Source organism: Chiloscyllium punctatum, chromosome 44, assembly GCF_047496795.1.
Source record: "Chiloscyllium punctatum isolate Juve2018m chromosome 44, sChiPun1.3, whole genome shotgun sequence".
NCBI classification, from domain to species: Eukaryota; Metazoa; Chordata; class Chondrichthyes; order Orectolobiformes; family Hemiscylliidae; genus Chiloscyllium; species Chiloscyllium punctatum.
In genome coordinates this window covers 8,566,463-8,583,774 of record NC_092782.1, presented here as the reverse complement: position 1 = coordinate 8,583,774, position 17,312 = coordinate 8,566,463, and the positions used below count along the sequence as shown (strand labels likewise).

General features: G+C 42.1%; 1 protein-coding gene across 8 annotated transcripts in view; it reads left to right on the top strand.

Annotated features, from left to right (window-relative positions):
• eps8a (EGFR pathway substrate 8a, signaling adaptor) overlaps window positions 1-17,312 on the top strand; it is a 220,019-nt gene that overhangs the window by 181,684 nt on the left and 21,023 nt on the right. For 6 of the 8 annotated variants that reach the window (XM_072562187.1, XM_072562184.1, XM_072562185.1 and 3 more), the window contains 3 exons: window positions 14,189-14,300; window positions 14,922-15,068; window positions 15,155-15,190. In XM_072562187.1, coding sequence (XP_072418288.1) covers window positions 14,189-14,300; window positions 14,922-15,068; window positions 15,155-15,190 — 295 coding nt within the window. The remainder of the gene's footprint in view (window positions 1-14,188; window positions 14,301-14,921; window positions 15,069-15,154; window positions 15,191-17,312) is intronic. The other 2 variants (XM_072562183.1, XM_072562181.1) reach the window with 1 other exon arrangement.

Below are 17,312 nucleotides of genomic sequence, written 5' to 3'. Positions count from 1 at the left end.
AAACCTTAGCATTATTCTGGCAAATTTATTTTGCATCCTTCATGTCCAGCTGCGTTTAAGCCAACTAAAACTGTGATGAGATCATGAATTTGGATTTTTTTTTGGGTCCGGAGCAAGCCAACACCCTATCACTAATAATGTTTATGAAACTGACAATACCAAGAGTTGCTAACGTTCAACATCAAATTCTATCAAGCAATAGGGTTGGACCTTACTGCAACATTTTCAGCCAGTGACTTGGGACAGTTTGGGGGAGTTCATGGAAGAGAAGTTTAACCGTTTGTTGTTGGTGAAGGAGAAAGATGAGAATAGAAGGAAATACAGAATTTGACTGTGCTCATAAAGGCTGTTAAACTGCGTGAGCATTATCTACTGAGAGCTTAGGGATGTCTGAAGGCATTTGAGTAGCTCTTTCCAGTAAGGATGTTTATGTCCTCTGAAGTCTTGTGCCATTGGTAATTCAGTACAACTGAATGTAGGGGTTCAAAAGCCCACAGCTCAGCTTTTGAGTACAGTGGTGATTGTGAAGGATTTTCAAGGTCAGATTGGTCACTGGGGGCACCATTGTATGCATCGTCCTATTCTAAAATCAGCCATGGCTCTGTTGTCTGACCCTTAAACAAAATTTCCTCAATGTTTCCACTGTCGGGGGCATCAGAACAGAGGGGTGTTGCAATGGGAGGAAGTTATATGGCGGTATCTCGTTTGGCCAGGTATGGAATGGAGAATTTAATGGTGAGGATCGTCATTTTGGTTTCAGAATGAGTCAGCAGGGAGTTAAGATGCTGGGGCTTAATTGGGTGTTCAGAGATGTCAGTTTTGCAGATATTCAGGAGTTGGAGTGGGAACCTTTTTTATTTATTGTGTAAACTCTTTTGGGAAATCAGTCAGAATCGTTCTGAGTCTGATTCTAAATCAGACCTTGAAGCTTAATTGGAGGCTACAGAGAGTGGGGAAATCATTTGTCAGAAGTTCAAATTACCCAGGCTTTTTCTGTAGAGTTGGTCTCTTCCCCGCCCCCCCCCCCCCCCCCCTTCGAGGTGACCTGACACACATCTGGGTTGAATGTTGATCTCCAACGATATGGAGGCTGGAAAATCTTAGCCAATAATTAGGGTTTGAAAGGAGAATGTATGGAACCAAATGCTGAGATGCAACAATGTTACCAACTGAACAATGTGATTGTGCCATAAATTGCAAGCCTTCGAGGTAATTTTATCTGTTGATTAAAACCTGGCAATGCTGATAGTTTGCTTGAGTCATGATTATTTGAAAGTAAGAGTTGGTGTAGTTAACACAATTCTAGAAAGCAAAGCAACAGCCTGGGTTCTGAATTTAGATTATGTTGAATGAAAGCATTACAAAGTCTACAAATCTAATTTTGTGGGTCAAAGACCCCATTGACGATTGCTATGGAGACTCATGGAGAACTGTCCAATGATGATGTATCAGAGGATCACTCCCATATGTGAAACATCCAATAGCCCTTTCAAAGTAAGCAAGGGAGAAAAGTAAAAATGGATTGGAGGAGAAATCTGATACAGGAAAATTATTAGGAAAAATTATGAATGACTTGTACAAGATAGAATCTCGAATGTTTTGTATTTGAAATAAGTTTTTGCTGAAGATGTGTCAATTATCTTAGCAAATATATGAACTTTTTTAAAGAGGCTACTTTTCTTAGCAAGCTAATAATGTTATGTTTTGCTAAGCTTTATATTGAACATCGAGGGGTTTGGCCAGTTCAGCTCACTCTCCAAACATTTCCTTGCACTTTGTTTCATGCATCTTTTCAAATCTTCCAAAATATTGGATAAGGTTTTCCTGATGGTTTGTGATTTTTTTTATTGCAAAAAATATTTTATTCACAAAAATTATCTGCTCGTTCACACACCAATTCTAAATCACATCTGTGTACAGTCTTTCTTTTCAGCAAAAAAAAACAAAATTCAATGGAATTTTGACACTTAGAGCTTTTTGTTTCCATAAGCTAAGGCCTTTTTTAATGAAGACTAATGCTAACTGGGCAGGTTCAATTCCTACACCAGCTAAGGTCACCATGAACATCCCACCTTCTCAACCTCGCCCCTCACCTGAGACATGGTGACCCTCCAGTTAAACTCCCCATCAGTTGCGTCTCTATTGAGAGCAGCCCAATTTGTTTCTCTGAGACTATGGTGACCTTACCTATTCAACAGTAAACAAACCACTTTGGCAATCTTAAAAAAAAATTCTTAATTTGCTAATCTGTCAGTAAATTTTCAAGGCATTCCTAAAGTGTCAGAATTGAAGGTTATTTCAGTGGTTCTCAGACACCCAGCACATTGGGATGTTCTTCCCCTCTCAAAAAGTGAGAATGTTTAAAAAGCTTTTTCCTATGTACATCAAAAGGAGGTAAATTCAGAAAACCCAAGTGCAAAGAGACAGGGTCCACCTTGAGTTCGGTCCCCCAGACCATGCATATTGGAGCACTGTGGCAGGACCACAGACAGTGAGTGAGGGTACCCATGTTTATTTTACATTTGGAGCATAATGCAGATGCTCGTTGCTTAAATTTCACAAGATGGTCTGGGACCAGATGAGCCCTATGAAGAATCTTTAACTGTATAGCATGTATCCTATTACATTGCGAAATCCTCCTCTTATTCTCACAAATGCCCTCCCATGTTTCCGAAATGATATCAACTCCTAACTCTCTCCCAGACCTCGCGCAGACTCTGTCACCAGAGGAAGCTCCCCTAAACAAATGATAGAGAGTACTCACCGAAAGAGCACCTTTCCTATATCAGATCTCTAACACTTAGTCAAGATCATGGACTCTTTTTGGATAAAATTGCTAATCTGAAAGAAATCGAAGAGATCCCTACTTGACAATCCATATTTCCAAGTTATTTGATCAACATTTCAACCTCAACAGATCACCCACACAAGAGGTTCCCCTATCCGCCCCAAGTTTAAACCTGGGATCCATTGCCCCTGACCAGAAACCCAGCATGCCAACTAAGGAGTAAGACAAGATGTTTTAGACATATTACCCTCCATCTATGTGATTGCCCTCCATGCTTTGACCATGTTAGTAACTATTGAATTATGGCTATGTTCTGCAACTGTCCTCATTATGGCTAAAAACAACGACAGGCTAATAAGAGGACACCATCTGGGAGGCCTGAATGTCCAACCATGTTGATGTAGAGTTCCCACAGGCCCAGTCACTTAGAAAAGACAGGAGGGAGCTCAGTTGATATCTTCTAATGGCCAGGAAGTCCACTCCCCTCAATCCCTGGGGCAGCTGCAGTTTTGTAGGTTTAATAAGGGGCTGTTTATAACGCCGAATAAAAGAACTAAACCACCCTTTGAATTTCCAAAATGTTTGCCGAGGAAAGAGCAAAGGGAGCATCTGCAATGGGTGCAACAAGCAGGGAAGAGCATTTTGATACAAGCAACTTGACCCAACCATAATATTGGAAGGGCCCTCCCATTTTTGAAGGTCTGGTTTAATCTTGTCAAACAAATGAACAAAATTAGCCTAAATAACTGATCATAGCTAGGGGTAACAGAGACCCAAGTAAAGATAACCACCCTGTGCTCACTTAAAGGGGACCCTACCTTCCACATCAGGTGTTCCCCTAAGACACCCCCATAGGCAGACGCTCTGATGAGAAAAATTGATCTTGTAACCTGAGAACAAACCAAATGAATTAATACAACGTATCAAACAGGGCATTGAGACTGCTGGGTTTGAAAGAAAAACAAGAACGTGGTACGCATGTAGGGTAATCTTATGCACATTTGACCCCACCTTTGGAGCAGCTATATTAGGGTCTCCGTGACTGGCCTCCGCCAACAGCAGTCACCAATGTGAAAAGTAAAGGTGAAAGAGGACAGCCTTACTGACTGCCCCTACCTGTGTTAAAATTGTCTGACCATATTCCATTTGTGAGAATTGCTGCCAGAGGATCGCTGTAAAGGATCCTTACCCATCGAGTGAATACTTCACCCAGGCCAAACCACTCAGCGTATAAAAGAGATACGATTCTCCTGCGCCTTTGCTGCCTGACCTGCTGTGCTTTTCCCGCACCCCACACTTGACTCTAAAAGATCCATGGCCATTCCACCTGTTGGATGCGGAGAAGGCATTTCAAAGACACCACGAACCCTTGAACTGATTGATTGTTGCTGGCACCCTTGAATCATGTTAAACAACCTCCTAACATTATTAGAGGATCTGCGACACTTTATAAAGCCTGTCTGATCATCTTCAACAATAGAGGACAAAACCCCTTTCAACCTCAATGCCAAAGTCTTAGACGAAGTTTTAGAATCAGAATTGAAGAGTGAGATAGGTTTATAAGAAGCACAGTCCTTCAGGGCCTTCCCTTTCCTGAGGGTAAGAGGTATAAACCTCTCTCATCATAGAATATAGAACAATACATTGCACAGCGGGCCCTTCAGCCCTCAATATTGCGTCAACCTGTGAACTAATGTAAGTCCATCACCCTACAGTATACCATCATCATCCATTTGCTTATCCAAGGACTGTTTAAGGCCCCCTATTATGGCTGAGTTAACTACATTGGCAGGCAGGGCATTCCACGCCTTTACCGCTCTGCGTAAAGAACCTGCCTCTGACATCTGTCTTAAATCTATCACCCCTCAATTTGCAGCTATGCCCCCTCGAACAAGCCAATGCCATCATCCTAGGAAAAAGATACTCACTGTCCATCCTATCTAATCCTCTGATTATCTTGTATGCCTCTATCAAATCAACTCTTAGCTGCCTTCTCTCCAATGAGAACAGAACCAAGTCCCTCAGCCTTTCCTTCTAAGACCTTTGCTCCAGACCAGGCAGCATCTTGGTAAAACTCCTCTGCACATTTTCCAATGCTTCCACATCTTTAATGTAATGGGCGACCAGTACTGTACACAGTATTCCAAGTGAGGCCACACTAGCATTTTGCACAGTTGCAGCATGACATCGCTGCTCCGGAACTCAATCTGTCTACCAAAAAAACCGAACACAACGTATGCCTTAACAGCACTATCAATCTGGGTGGCAACTTTCAGGGTTCTATGTACGTGGACACCAAGATCTCTAGGTAAAAGTGAGGACTGCAGATAGAGTCATAGTCATAGAGATGTACAGCATGGAAACAGACCCTTCGGTCCAACCTTTCCATGCCGACCAGATATCCCAACCCAATCTAGTCCCACCTGCCAGCACCCGGCCCATATCCCGACAAACTCTTCCTGTTCATATACCCATCCAAATGCCCCTTAAATGTTGCAATTGTACCAGCCTCCACCACATCCTCTGGCAGCTTATTCCATACACTTACCACCCTGTGTGAAAAAGTTGCCCCTTATGTCTCTCTTATATCTTTCCCCTCTCCCCCTAAACCTATGCCCTCTAGTTCTCGACTCCCTGACCCCAGGGAAAAGATTTTGCCTATTTATCCTATCCATGCCCCTCATAATTTTGTAAACCTCTATAAGGTCACCCCTCAGTCGCAGACGCTCCAGGGAAAACAGCCCCAGCCTGTTTAGCCTCTCCCTGTAGCTCAGATCCTCCAACCAAGCAACATCCTTGTAAATCTTCTGAATCCTTTCAAGTTTCACAACATCTTTCCAATAGGAAGGAGACCAGAATTGCAAGCAATATTCCGACAGTGGCCTAACCCATGTCCTGTACAGCCGCAACATGACCTCCCAACTCCTGTACTCAATACTCTGACCAATAAAGGAAAGCATATCAAATGCCGCCTTCACTATCCTATCTACCTGTGACTCCACTTTCAAGGTGCTATGAACCTGCACTCCAAGGTCTTTGTTCAGCAACACTCCCTAGGACCTTATCATTAAGTGTATAAGTCCTGCAAAGGTTTGCTTTCCCAAAATGCAGCACCTCGCATTTATGTGAATTAAACTTCATCTGCCACTTCTCAGCCCATTGGCCCATCTGGTCCAGATCCTGTTGTAGTCTGAGGTAATCCTCTTCGCTGTCCACTTTACCTCCAATTTTGGTGTCTTCTGCAAATTTACTAACTGTAGCTCTTATGCTCGCATCCAAATCATTTATGTAAATGATGAAAAGCAGAGGGCCCATCACCAATCCTTGTGGCACTTCACTGGTCACAGGCCTCCAGTCTGAAAAACAACCCTCTATCACCACCCTTTGTCTTCTACCTTTGAGCCAGTTCTGTATCCAAATGGCTAGTTCTCCCTATATTCCGTGAGATCTAACCTTGCTAATCCGTCTCCCATGGGGAACCTTGTCGAACGCCTTACTGAAGTCCATATAGATCACATCTACTGCTCTGTCCTCATCAATCTTCTTTGTTACTTCATCAAAAAACTCAATCAAGTTTGTGAGACATGATTTCCCACACACAAAGCCATGTTGACTATCCTGAACCAGTCATTGCCTTTCCAAATACATGTACATCATGTCCCTCAGGATTCCCTCCAACAACTTGCCCACCACCAAGGTCAGGCTCACCGGTCTATAGTTCCCTGGCTTGTCTTTACCGCCCTTCTTAAACAGTGGCACCACAGTTGCCAACCTCCAGTCTTCTGGCACCTCACCTGTGACTATCGATGATACAAATATCTCAGCAAGAGGCCCAGCAATCACTTCTCTAGCTTCCCACAGAGTTCTCGGGTACACCTGATCAGGTCCTGGGGATTTATCCACCTTTAACCATTTCAAGACATCCAGCACTTCCTCCTCTGTAATGTGGACATTTTGCAAGATGTCACCATCTATTTCCCTACAGTCTATATCTTCCATATACTTTTCCACAGTAAATACTGACGCAAAATATTCATGTAGTATCTCCCCCATTTTCTGTGGCTCCACACAAAGGCTGCCTTGCTGATCCCTGAGAGGCCCTATTCTCTCCCTAGTTACCCTTTTGTCCTTAATATATTTGTAAAACTCCTTTGGATTCTCCTTAATTCTATTTGCCAAAGCTATCTCATCTCCCCATTTTGCCCTCCTTTTTTCCCTCTTCAGTATACTCCTACTTCCTTTATACTCTTCTAAGATTTTATTCGATCTATTCTGTCTATACCTGACACCTTTTTCTTAACCAAACCCTCAATTTCTGTAGTCATCCAGCATTCCCTATACCTACCAGCCTTCCCTTTCACCCTGACAGGAATATACTTTCTCTGGAATCTTATCTCATTTCTGAAGGCTTCCCATTTTCCAGCTGTCCCTTTACCTGTGAACCTCTGCCTCTAATCAGCTTTTGAAAGTTCTTGCCTAATACCGTCAAAATTGGCCTTTCTCCAAATTAGAACATCAACTTTTAGATCTGGTCTATCCTTTTCCATCACTATTTTGAAACAAATAGAATTATGGTCACTGGCCCAAAGTGTTCCCCCACTGACACCTCAGTCACCTGCCCTGCCTTATTTTCCCAAGATCAGGTTCTAGATTAGTGCTGCTGGAAAAGCACAGCAGGTCAGGCAGCATCTGAGGGGCGGAATCCGTCTGACCCGCTGTGAGTTCTTCCAGCACCACTCTAATCTAGATCAAACTCTCTCTGCACATCAACATGAACTACCAAGAATCTTTCCATTGACCCAGTATTCTGCCTTCCTGTTATTCTTCCCAAAGTGAATCGCCTCACATTTATCTGCATTGAATTCCATTTGCCACCTTTCAGCCCAGTTCTGAAGTTTATCCAAGTCTCCTTGCAACATTTTTCCATCCTGTTCACCACTCCACCGACTTGACTATCATCTGAAACTTACTAACCCATCCACTTTTGCCTGCATCCAAGTCATTTATAAAAATGACAAACAGCTGTGGTCCCAAAACAGATCCTTGTGGCACACCACTAGTAACCAGACTCCAGGTTGAATATTTTCCATCAACCAACGCTCATTGCTTTCTTACAGAAAGATAGTTTATATCCAATCTGCTAAATCACCTTCAATCCCATGCCTTCATGTGGAACCTTATCAAAGGCTTCACTGAAGTCAATGTACACCATGTCAACTGCCTTAGCCTCACCCACATGCTTGGTCACCTTGCGGTTTGTGAGACACGACTTGCCGTTGATAAATCCATGTTTACTATTTCCAATCAAATTGCTTGCTAGGTGATTATAAATCCTATCTCTTCTAATCCTTTTCAAAACTTTCCTACAACAGATTAAGGCTCTTTGGTCTATAATTAGATGGGTCATCTCTACTGCCTTTCAAGAAGAAGGGCAGAACATTTGCAAACCTCCAGTCCTCTGGTACTAAACCTATAGACAATGATAACTCTAAGATCAAGGCCAAAGACTCAGCCATCTCCTCCCTAGCTTGCCAGAGTGTTCTGGGAAAAACACCATCCAGCTCAGGGGACTTATCAATTCTAGAAGGTGTGAAAATAGCTAACACCCCTTTACTAACCTCCAATCCTTTCAAGTGTAATAGCCCATATTTCTGTCTTCTCCTCCACGATATTCTTTTCCTGAGTGAAAATCGATGAGAAATATTTGTTTAGCACTTCTCCGATCTCCACAGGGTCCACACACACAACTTCCCACTTCTGTCTTTGACTGCCCCTATATTGTCCTCGTCATCCTTTTATGGTTCTGTTACTCTACCTGCTAAAGACTGCTCATGTCCCCTCCTTGCTGCTCTTTTTAAATCTTTCCTAGCTACTTTAACTCTCCATCGCTTCATCTGAACCATCTCACCTCAACGTCACAAGCCTCCCTTTTTGGCTTAACAAAAGATACAATTTCTTCAGTAAACCACAGTTCCCTTACCTTATTACTTCCTTCCTGCCTGACAGGGACATAGCTATTAAAGGCATACAATATCTGTTGCATAAACCAGCTCCACATTTCGATTGTCCCCATCCCCTGCATTTTGCTGCCCCATTTTATGCCTCCTAAGTCTTGCCTAATCACATTATAATTGGCCTCTCCCTCTCTGCTCTCTTTCCCCCCCCCCCCCCCCCCCCCCCCCCCCCCGCCCATCAAGCACTCTGCCTAGCTCATTACCAAGTACCGGATCCAGTGTGGCCTCCCCTCTTGTCAGCCCTTCGACATACTGTGTCAGGAAACCCTCCTGCACTCGTTGGACATGAACTGATCCATCCGACAGATTAGAATTGTAGCATTTCCAGTCAATGTTTGGGATGTCTAGGATGGGGGGGAGGCAGTCACGGCTATGTGAATAGTTATACATGTCTAGCATCATTCTTGATAGTATGTTTACAAATTCTTTATAAAGCTCACTGGGAAGACCATCAGGGCCAGGCGCCTTTGCACTTTGAAGTTGCCTCCACTGTCTCCTGTATATCTTGTGCTGTTAATGAAGCACTAAGGAGAGATGCCTGCTCAGCAGACACCCCCAGAAGATCCAAGCTCTTAAAAATCTCCATTGTATCCCATCTATTCTCAACATTCAGACTGAAGCAATTCAGAATAGAACCTCAAATGTCGAGTTGATTTTTTTTTAGCTTTAGAAGTGTCTCCCATTCCCTTTCCTCATAGAAGCAATAGATTGGGAGGCATTCTTCTTCCTAATCAGATATGCCAAATATTTGCATGGCCTGTCACCATGTTCAAAAAACCTTTGCTTCACAAAGGAAAGTTTCTTTCTGGCTGTATGCGTAAGCATGGAGTTTAAGGCAGATCAACGGGTTGAGATATGCTTTCTTAGCTGCCTTCAGTCGTGCCTTGTGGACAAGCTGCTGCTTTCCCTTCTGTCGCTTCTGACTGGCTGAGGATGAGATAATTATTTCTTGAGCATACCCTTAGCAAGTCTGTTTGAGGACTTGGCTGAAGAGCTTCAGGGCAGAGGAAATGACCTGGGGGGTGCAGTGAGAGGGAACTCACTGAGATCCTTGTAGAGGGAGGAGGAGCGCTTCTTCAAGGAAAGCATCCTTGCAAGAGAATTCGCAGTAGGTTAAAATCAACTAGGAGAAAGTGAGGACTGCAGATGCTGGAGATCAGAGCCTAAAAATGTGTTGCTGGAAAAGCGCAGCAGGTCAGGCAGCATCCAAGTAGCAGGAGAATCGACGTTTCGGGCATAAGCCCTTCTTCAGGAAGAAGATCCTAGAAGAAGGGCTTATGCCCGAAACGTCGATTCTCCTGCTCCTTGGATGCTGCCTGACCTCCTGCACTTTTCCAGCAACACATTTTTAAGCTCTGATCTCCAGCATCTGCAGTCCTCACTTTCTCCATACCCTTAGCAGTCTCCCAAAAAATGGAGGGATTACTAGCTGTCCCTGAGTTGGCCAAAAATGTATCAAAATTCCCTAGAAAAATACTCAACAACCTTGCTGTCGTTGAGGATGAAGGGATCCATTCGCCAGTACCAAGAGCTCGTTTGCATTACCCTTAATCTCAACCATGAAGTATAACTGCTGCCTGATCAGAGGTGGCAGTATTCCCAATTGAACAGGATACCACCCAATCCAGAAGAGCTGTGCGAGTTAGGAAAAAATTAATCCTTGTATGGCACTTATGAGGATTGGAAAAGAACGTGAAGTCCCTGCCCGTAGGGTGGAGATGTCTCCAAACGTCTACCAACCCCAGTTCCACGCATAAATCACCCAACTGTTTAGATTGTGGAGAAAGCTTTGGGGGGCCTTTGGGCATTCTATCCAGCACCGGATCTATAAAGCAATTAAAGTCCCCCCTCCGATGATATGCCGTGATGCGAAGGCCATCAGCTTAGTGCATTAGTCAAAAATTTAAGGGGTTGGGCCGGAGGACAATAGACATTCAAAATACCATATTCCCTCCCATGTATTAGGGCCTTGATACCAAACAGACCATATTTATCTTTAACATATCCATTAAATTAAATGGAAGATTTTTCCGGATGCGTATGGCCATCCCTCCATGCCTTAGTGTGAAAGGGTGAGAAAAACACCAGATCAATCCTGCCCTGCTGTAACTTCAGGTGTTCCTTGTCATTAAGGTGAGTCTCCTGCAGCACAGCAGTATCCACCATCTCAGTTTTAAGGCTTGGCAAGATTTTTTCCCTTTTCACTATTGTGTGGATCCCCTGACTATTCCAGGTGCCCCGTTTAAGAACACCGCTAACAGTGATCGTTTGCAACCACCTTTGATCTGCCGAGAGGAAGAATTCGACTTGCGGCATGCTGGGCATATTCAAAAGAGGACTCGTGGAGTCTATTTATGAAAAACCAAAACACTAAAAGTACAAAACACAAAAGGCACTTAACGGGGGATTCTTTTACCCTGCCCATAGCGGGTACTTACACCTCCTACTTTCATCTCCACTCCCCTTTCCAGCTTGATCCGGACCCAAGCAATAGAAGGAAACGGACAAAATAATGAACACTCTGCCCACCCCAACTATATATCAACACCAATCCAAATTGGAAGAAAAAACACACCAATAGCAGCTCCTTTAAGAAAAGGGTAACATTTAAAAAAAGCAAGAGGAAAAGAACCCAAACATTATTGTCCATGATATAAATCCATCCAAATTAGTTTAGTGTCCAAGAAATTTTTCGCCTGTTCTGAGGAGTCCAATAGTCTCCTCGTTAGTAATATGAAGCATCGTTGGGTATCTCATCGAATATTGAATACCAAGGTCCCTTAATTTTCTCGTTCTCATCAAATTATTTCCTTTTATGGATCACTGCCACAGAAAAGACCTGGAAAAACATTTAGTTCACTGATAAATCGAGGCCTGTGGATCTTTTCCCATTCACCTAGAAGATTCCAGGGCACTCTTCTTGTCTCTGTAGGTTTGAAATCGTACCAGGACTGGGTGGGGACTCCGATCCAGACCGGATCTGTGCACCACAACCTGGTGAGCTCTGTCAACCTTCATCTGGTCTATCTTGGCATCCCAGTCAAGAAACTGTGGCAGCCAGTCTTCCAAAACTCTTGCTAGCTGCCCACCTTCCACTCCCTCCAGCAGCCCAACGACCCAGATATTTTTCTCCTACCTAGATTTTTCTAGATCATCGACCTGATCTGTCAAGGCCTGGACCTGTTTTTCGAGGGCCTGGATCCGCCCCACCAAGGACTCTACCTCTGTCTCCAACACCGTGGGCTGCCGCTCGACCCCTTCAACTTACTTCCTGAGCCCTTCCGAATCCTTCTCATGCTTTTGTCGCACGATTGAAATCGGCTCCAGCTGAGTGTGTTTGTCTTCCATCAACTGCTTGATCATCCCTCTGATCATCACAAGTTCTTCAGCAACATTCTGTTGCGCAGGTACCTCTTTCTTGGCTGCCAAGGGAGCTGTATCCGCAGTTGCAGGCATGCCTGATGCCTTCGAGTGTCCTGTGTGTTGGGGCTTGGCTGTATGCTTTCCTTTCATCATCCTTGCTTGCTCAAAAAGAATTTACAGTAGAACTTCGACTATCCAAATTTCGGGCCATCCGAACAGCATCTGCAGGCCCTGCAAAAACTGCACCAGGCATCCCAGCATTCAGTTATCAGTTAAACGGTATTGAGGCGAATCACCAGATAATCAAGACACATTCGGACAGCTGGCACTTACGGGTTACTGCTTGTTTCCGGCCACCCGCACTCTTTTTCCTCCCCCCATCTCACTCAGACAATCGAGGCTCCGCTGCAAGTGGGTTTAAATGGTTTCACAATTGTTTAACATCAGTTTTCTCTGAAAAAGGTAAGGTGGAGGGGTAAAAATATCACTGCTGCTGGGCTGGGTGTGCAGAGCTCAGCAAGGCAGATCTACTGATTGCTGTCATCTTGGATCCCCTGCTCCATGTTCTTGATCTGCAAGGCACACATCACCAAGCCTTTCAAACAGGTTGTCTTTTCTAACTGCAAACCAAACTCGTTATTCTGATTTGTGGAGTGCTAAGTTTGCACATGGATCGGGTATATAAATCAGAGACCTTGATTACAGGATATACAGAAATGAACTATGGCCAATACTGCTTGAGATTTACTTAAATCAGTATTTTAAGATGAAGCATAGTGATGTTCATAAACAATGTAGTTGAGGTATTTTGTTTCATTAATAAAGGCTTTAATGGAATTGTCATTCACACGCATGATAATTTTGAGGCATGTAATACCTTACAGCTTGGCGCACACACTGCAATTAACTTCTGATATGGACCTTTAGGAGCTTAGCAATTTACATTCTCAGATCCTTTAGCTCTCTCTGATAATAGCTTGCTTTATATTTTTGGCATATGCTTGAACCTCTAATTACCTGCTCCATTTTCTAACATGAGCAACTACTCTCTGCTGCTGCTTAAGAATCTCTTGGTTTATGCTGGTGCTGTCTCTTTTGAACAAAGTCAACACTGCTTTCCATAGTACTTGTAACTTGGCAGATATGCATTTAACAAAACCAAAGCTTGAATTTAACTGGAAAAATTTGGAATTTTGTATTGGCCTGAATGTTCATAAATCTCTTTGGCAAGCTAAATGTTAGATCAGTAATGTTGAATTTCTGTTGCAGAGATGGTACTTCAATTATTTTCTCGTTTTCCATTGAGTTTTTTGAAAGCTTAATTGTTTAGCTGCAAATTTCAATTTAATGCCTACAACATTGAATTGACCTTTGAAGTGTGCTGCATAGTCTTCTACAGAAGCACTTCACAGCACCTCAAATATTTACTTGTCAGTTGTAGGTTGTTACACAGCTGCAGATTGAGATCTTTTTCTATTTGCCATGTTTGTCCATTCCAAATTAATCTCATTAGATTTAAAAATGCTTGAATAATTTAGTGTTTATATCTGGTTTTATCGGTGGTGAAATAGCTTTGACACCTTGCAAAGTAAGTCCTATTGCTGACACATGCATGGGAATCAATCTGTGGCTTCCATTACAATCAAACTCAACAGAAGTGCAGGTCACGTTCAGTAATGCATTTAGGGTGAATGTTGTAAAGAAATGATTGCTTCTGCGGATAGGACTTACTCCATTGAGAGTTCAGAATGTTTTTTAAAAAAAAAAGTTGAGTCCACAACCGGGATAGATTGTACAAGTTGTGCAACAGATGAGCTTGATGGCTCAACAACTGGTCGTTAGTCATTTTAACTTAGCACAAATTAAAATATGGGCTCTCATTTTAATATATATGCAGTAGATATAGTTTGTCTTGTCTTACATTAATGTTTAATATTATATTGCTTATGACAATTTTGCATTGTTACTTTGGTTTAAATCAAGTTCTGCAAGTCATATGATATTTTTAATTTAATTTTAAAAGAAATTATCAAAGTCATGTTAAAGTGGAACCTAAGAAATTTGCGAAATCAAAGTATGATTTTGTCGCAAGAAACAACAATGAACTCTCTGTAATGAAAGATGATCTGCTAGAGGTAAGACGAATCCTGTATGTTGTTTTGTTTGTTGGATTTTGTTAATGTGAACATTTCATAATCATATTTACGCACACCTTAGGTGTGGACAATGTCATTTGTACTCTTGTATTGGGATATATTTTTCACTTAAGGCAATACATTTTGAAAATGGTTCCTATAAGAATTAGTAGCACAGAGATAGATTTCCTTGGCGTGACTTTGTTTTCATTCTTTCCCATAAATTTAACTCTTCAGCCCTTAAATGAAAGAAATCCATTTTGTAGTTTGTTACATAGAGCTAAAAAGTTGCATGAGTAAGAACATCAAGTGCTTGTGAAACTCAGCAGGTCTGGCTGGCATCATCTGAGGAGAGAAAAGTGTTTAAAATTTCAGTTGCTGTGTGACTCTTTTCTCCACAGATGCTGCCAGATCAGCTGAGTTTCTCATTGCTTTTTGTTTTCATTTTCGGGTTTCCTGCTCTGCAGTATTTTTCTTATTTTAAAAGTTGCAAATATAGCTCCACAGTTCATTGTGAGACGTACTTCATATCCTACATATTAAACAGAGCGTGATTTGATTATGGTGCTATTTTGATGTAAGTTTTGTTGAATATATTGTGATGATGATACGTTGCTACAGATCCTGGATGATCGAAAGCAATGGTGGAAAGTGAAAAACCATAGTGGAGTGTCAGGATATGTGCCAAATAACATACTGGATGTAATGAGAGACCCTCGTGAGCTTGGTGAAGGAGTGCCTGAAGGCCTTTACAGTCAGACCATTCAGGTATGCATTTTGAAGCTATATTCTTTTCATATATTTTTGCAGCACTAATAATCCAATTAATTTTTTTTTGTCTACTGTCTTGGCAGCTGTTGATGCCAAAGAAGGAATTTGAATTATTCAAGGTAGGGGCATGGTTTGCCCTATTTGGAGTCTGATTTCCCAAACCTAAATATATTTTATCTTGTACTTTTGTCCTATATTGCTCCAAGCATTTTATAGAAGCACTGCAAGTTACACTTACTAATAACATTTGGCCTGATTTCCTTAGCAAATAATATGGTTTCACTTTGCCCGAATTACTACCTTTTACTTAATTTGATTTGAGTAAGTACTCGTGAAGGTGCTAAAACATACTCCAGTATTCCATGCTATCCAAAGATGGGCCTATGTTGTTTTGTTCACAATTTCTAATACTGGATTCCAGATCCTAGGATCCACTTGGAGAAAGAGGCAAGGTTTTATAGATGAGCACTGTAAATCTGTTTTGTAACCATGTTGACTTGAACTTTGAATAAGTCACCTGTTTGTCGATGGAACTGAAGATTGATGAAAGTGGATACAGAAAGATCAAAAGAAATTGAAAAGCAAGATAGTGGCTAACTCCTATAGGACGTCAGGCCAAGGGTATTGGAAGTCTAATTTGCAAAACTTGCACTTTAATTTTAGGCATCTGTAGTATGCTGCTGTCATTAATGCAGTTTCAGTAATTTTATTCTGAAGTTGAAACAAATGACTGCTCAACTAAAATATTAATGTTGAGCATTTAAGTTGCATTTGGAGTGACATCCCTTGTTAATTAGCAATTTTTTTGTTGTGTATAAAATGTCTTGTATGCATGATCCACATTACAATGTGATTGCTTTCAAATTTAACAAGCTTTTAAAATCTTGTTTTGGCATTATAACGAGTAGAGCCCCTCTGAAAAAGGCACAACAATTGGTTAAGCCCCTTTTGCTGATGTATAGTTGAGTGGAGTACGATGTACTGGATTTCTGCTCAAACTTTCACAATTTTTAAAGACAGTTTTGAAATTAAAATTTTTAAAAGTTAGATGCAAAATGTTCTTTCAACTCATGGCAATGGCCAGGAATAACACTGATAATTAATTTAGAATGTATAGTGCAGCTTAGATGGATAATTGAGCTTTAAATTTAGATTCAGAGCAATTTAAGTGCTTAATTCACAGTATGAATCTTAAGTGCCTGACAACGTGTGCCTACTGGTCTATCCAGCCATTTTAATGGGGACCATATGACCCCCTTAGGGACCCTGGCACATTCGAAGGGGGCCACAGACTGAAAAATGTGAAATTATTTTGTTTATCTATTTGTGTAGTATCCCCATTTGAAAGGGGGCACTGCAACCTGAGAAGTGCTCCTGGAGGGGCTGTGGCCAGAAACAGTTGAGAATAGGTGAATCATAACACCTCCGTCTATTATTGTCTGAGGTAATACCTGGGCTTTATTAATGGCTTGCAGACTTTTCTGTTGAGTTTCAAGTCAGATGTCATTGGTATCAGGCCTGGACCTATTAAATGTAGCTTTAATAACACGGCTGCAAGTGGGATAGTCAAAAATTATGGCGCTGGAAAAGCGCAGCTGGTCGAGGAGCAGAAGAGTTGACATTTTCAGCATAAGCTCTTCATCAGGAATGATGAAGTTTGACAGCCAGAGTTAATGTTTGAAAAAAAAATCTTCTCTTTTGATTCCGCTTCCGATTGTCAGTTCGAGCTGTCCGCTGTAGTGGTCGGTATATTGGGTCCAGGTCGATGTGTTTGTTGATAGAATCTGTGGATGAGTGCCATGCCTCTCGGAATTCCCTGGCTGTTCTCTGTTTGGCTTGCCCTATAATGGTAGTGTTGTCCCAGTCGGATTCATGTTGATTGTCGTCTGTGTGTGGACTCATAGCAGAAGCAGTAATGCAAAGGTTAGAACAAGCAGTCTTACCACAAATTCAACCCAAACTCTGGGTCACATACGTGGATGACACCTTTGTAATAATTAAAAACACAGAAATAGAGAACACACGACAGATCATCAACGCCACACTCGCAGGAATCCTATTCACTAGAGAGGAAGAAAAGGACAACCAACTCCCATTCCTAGACGTGATGGTACAGAGAACACCAAACGCAGAATTCACCACAAAGGTTTACAGGAAATCCACACACACAGACCAAGTCCTAAACTATGAAAGCAACCACCCCAACACACACAAACTAAGTTGCATCAGGACACTATTCAA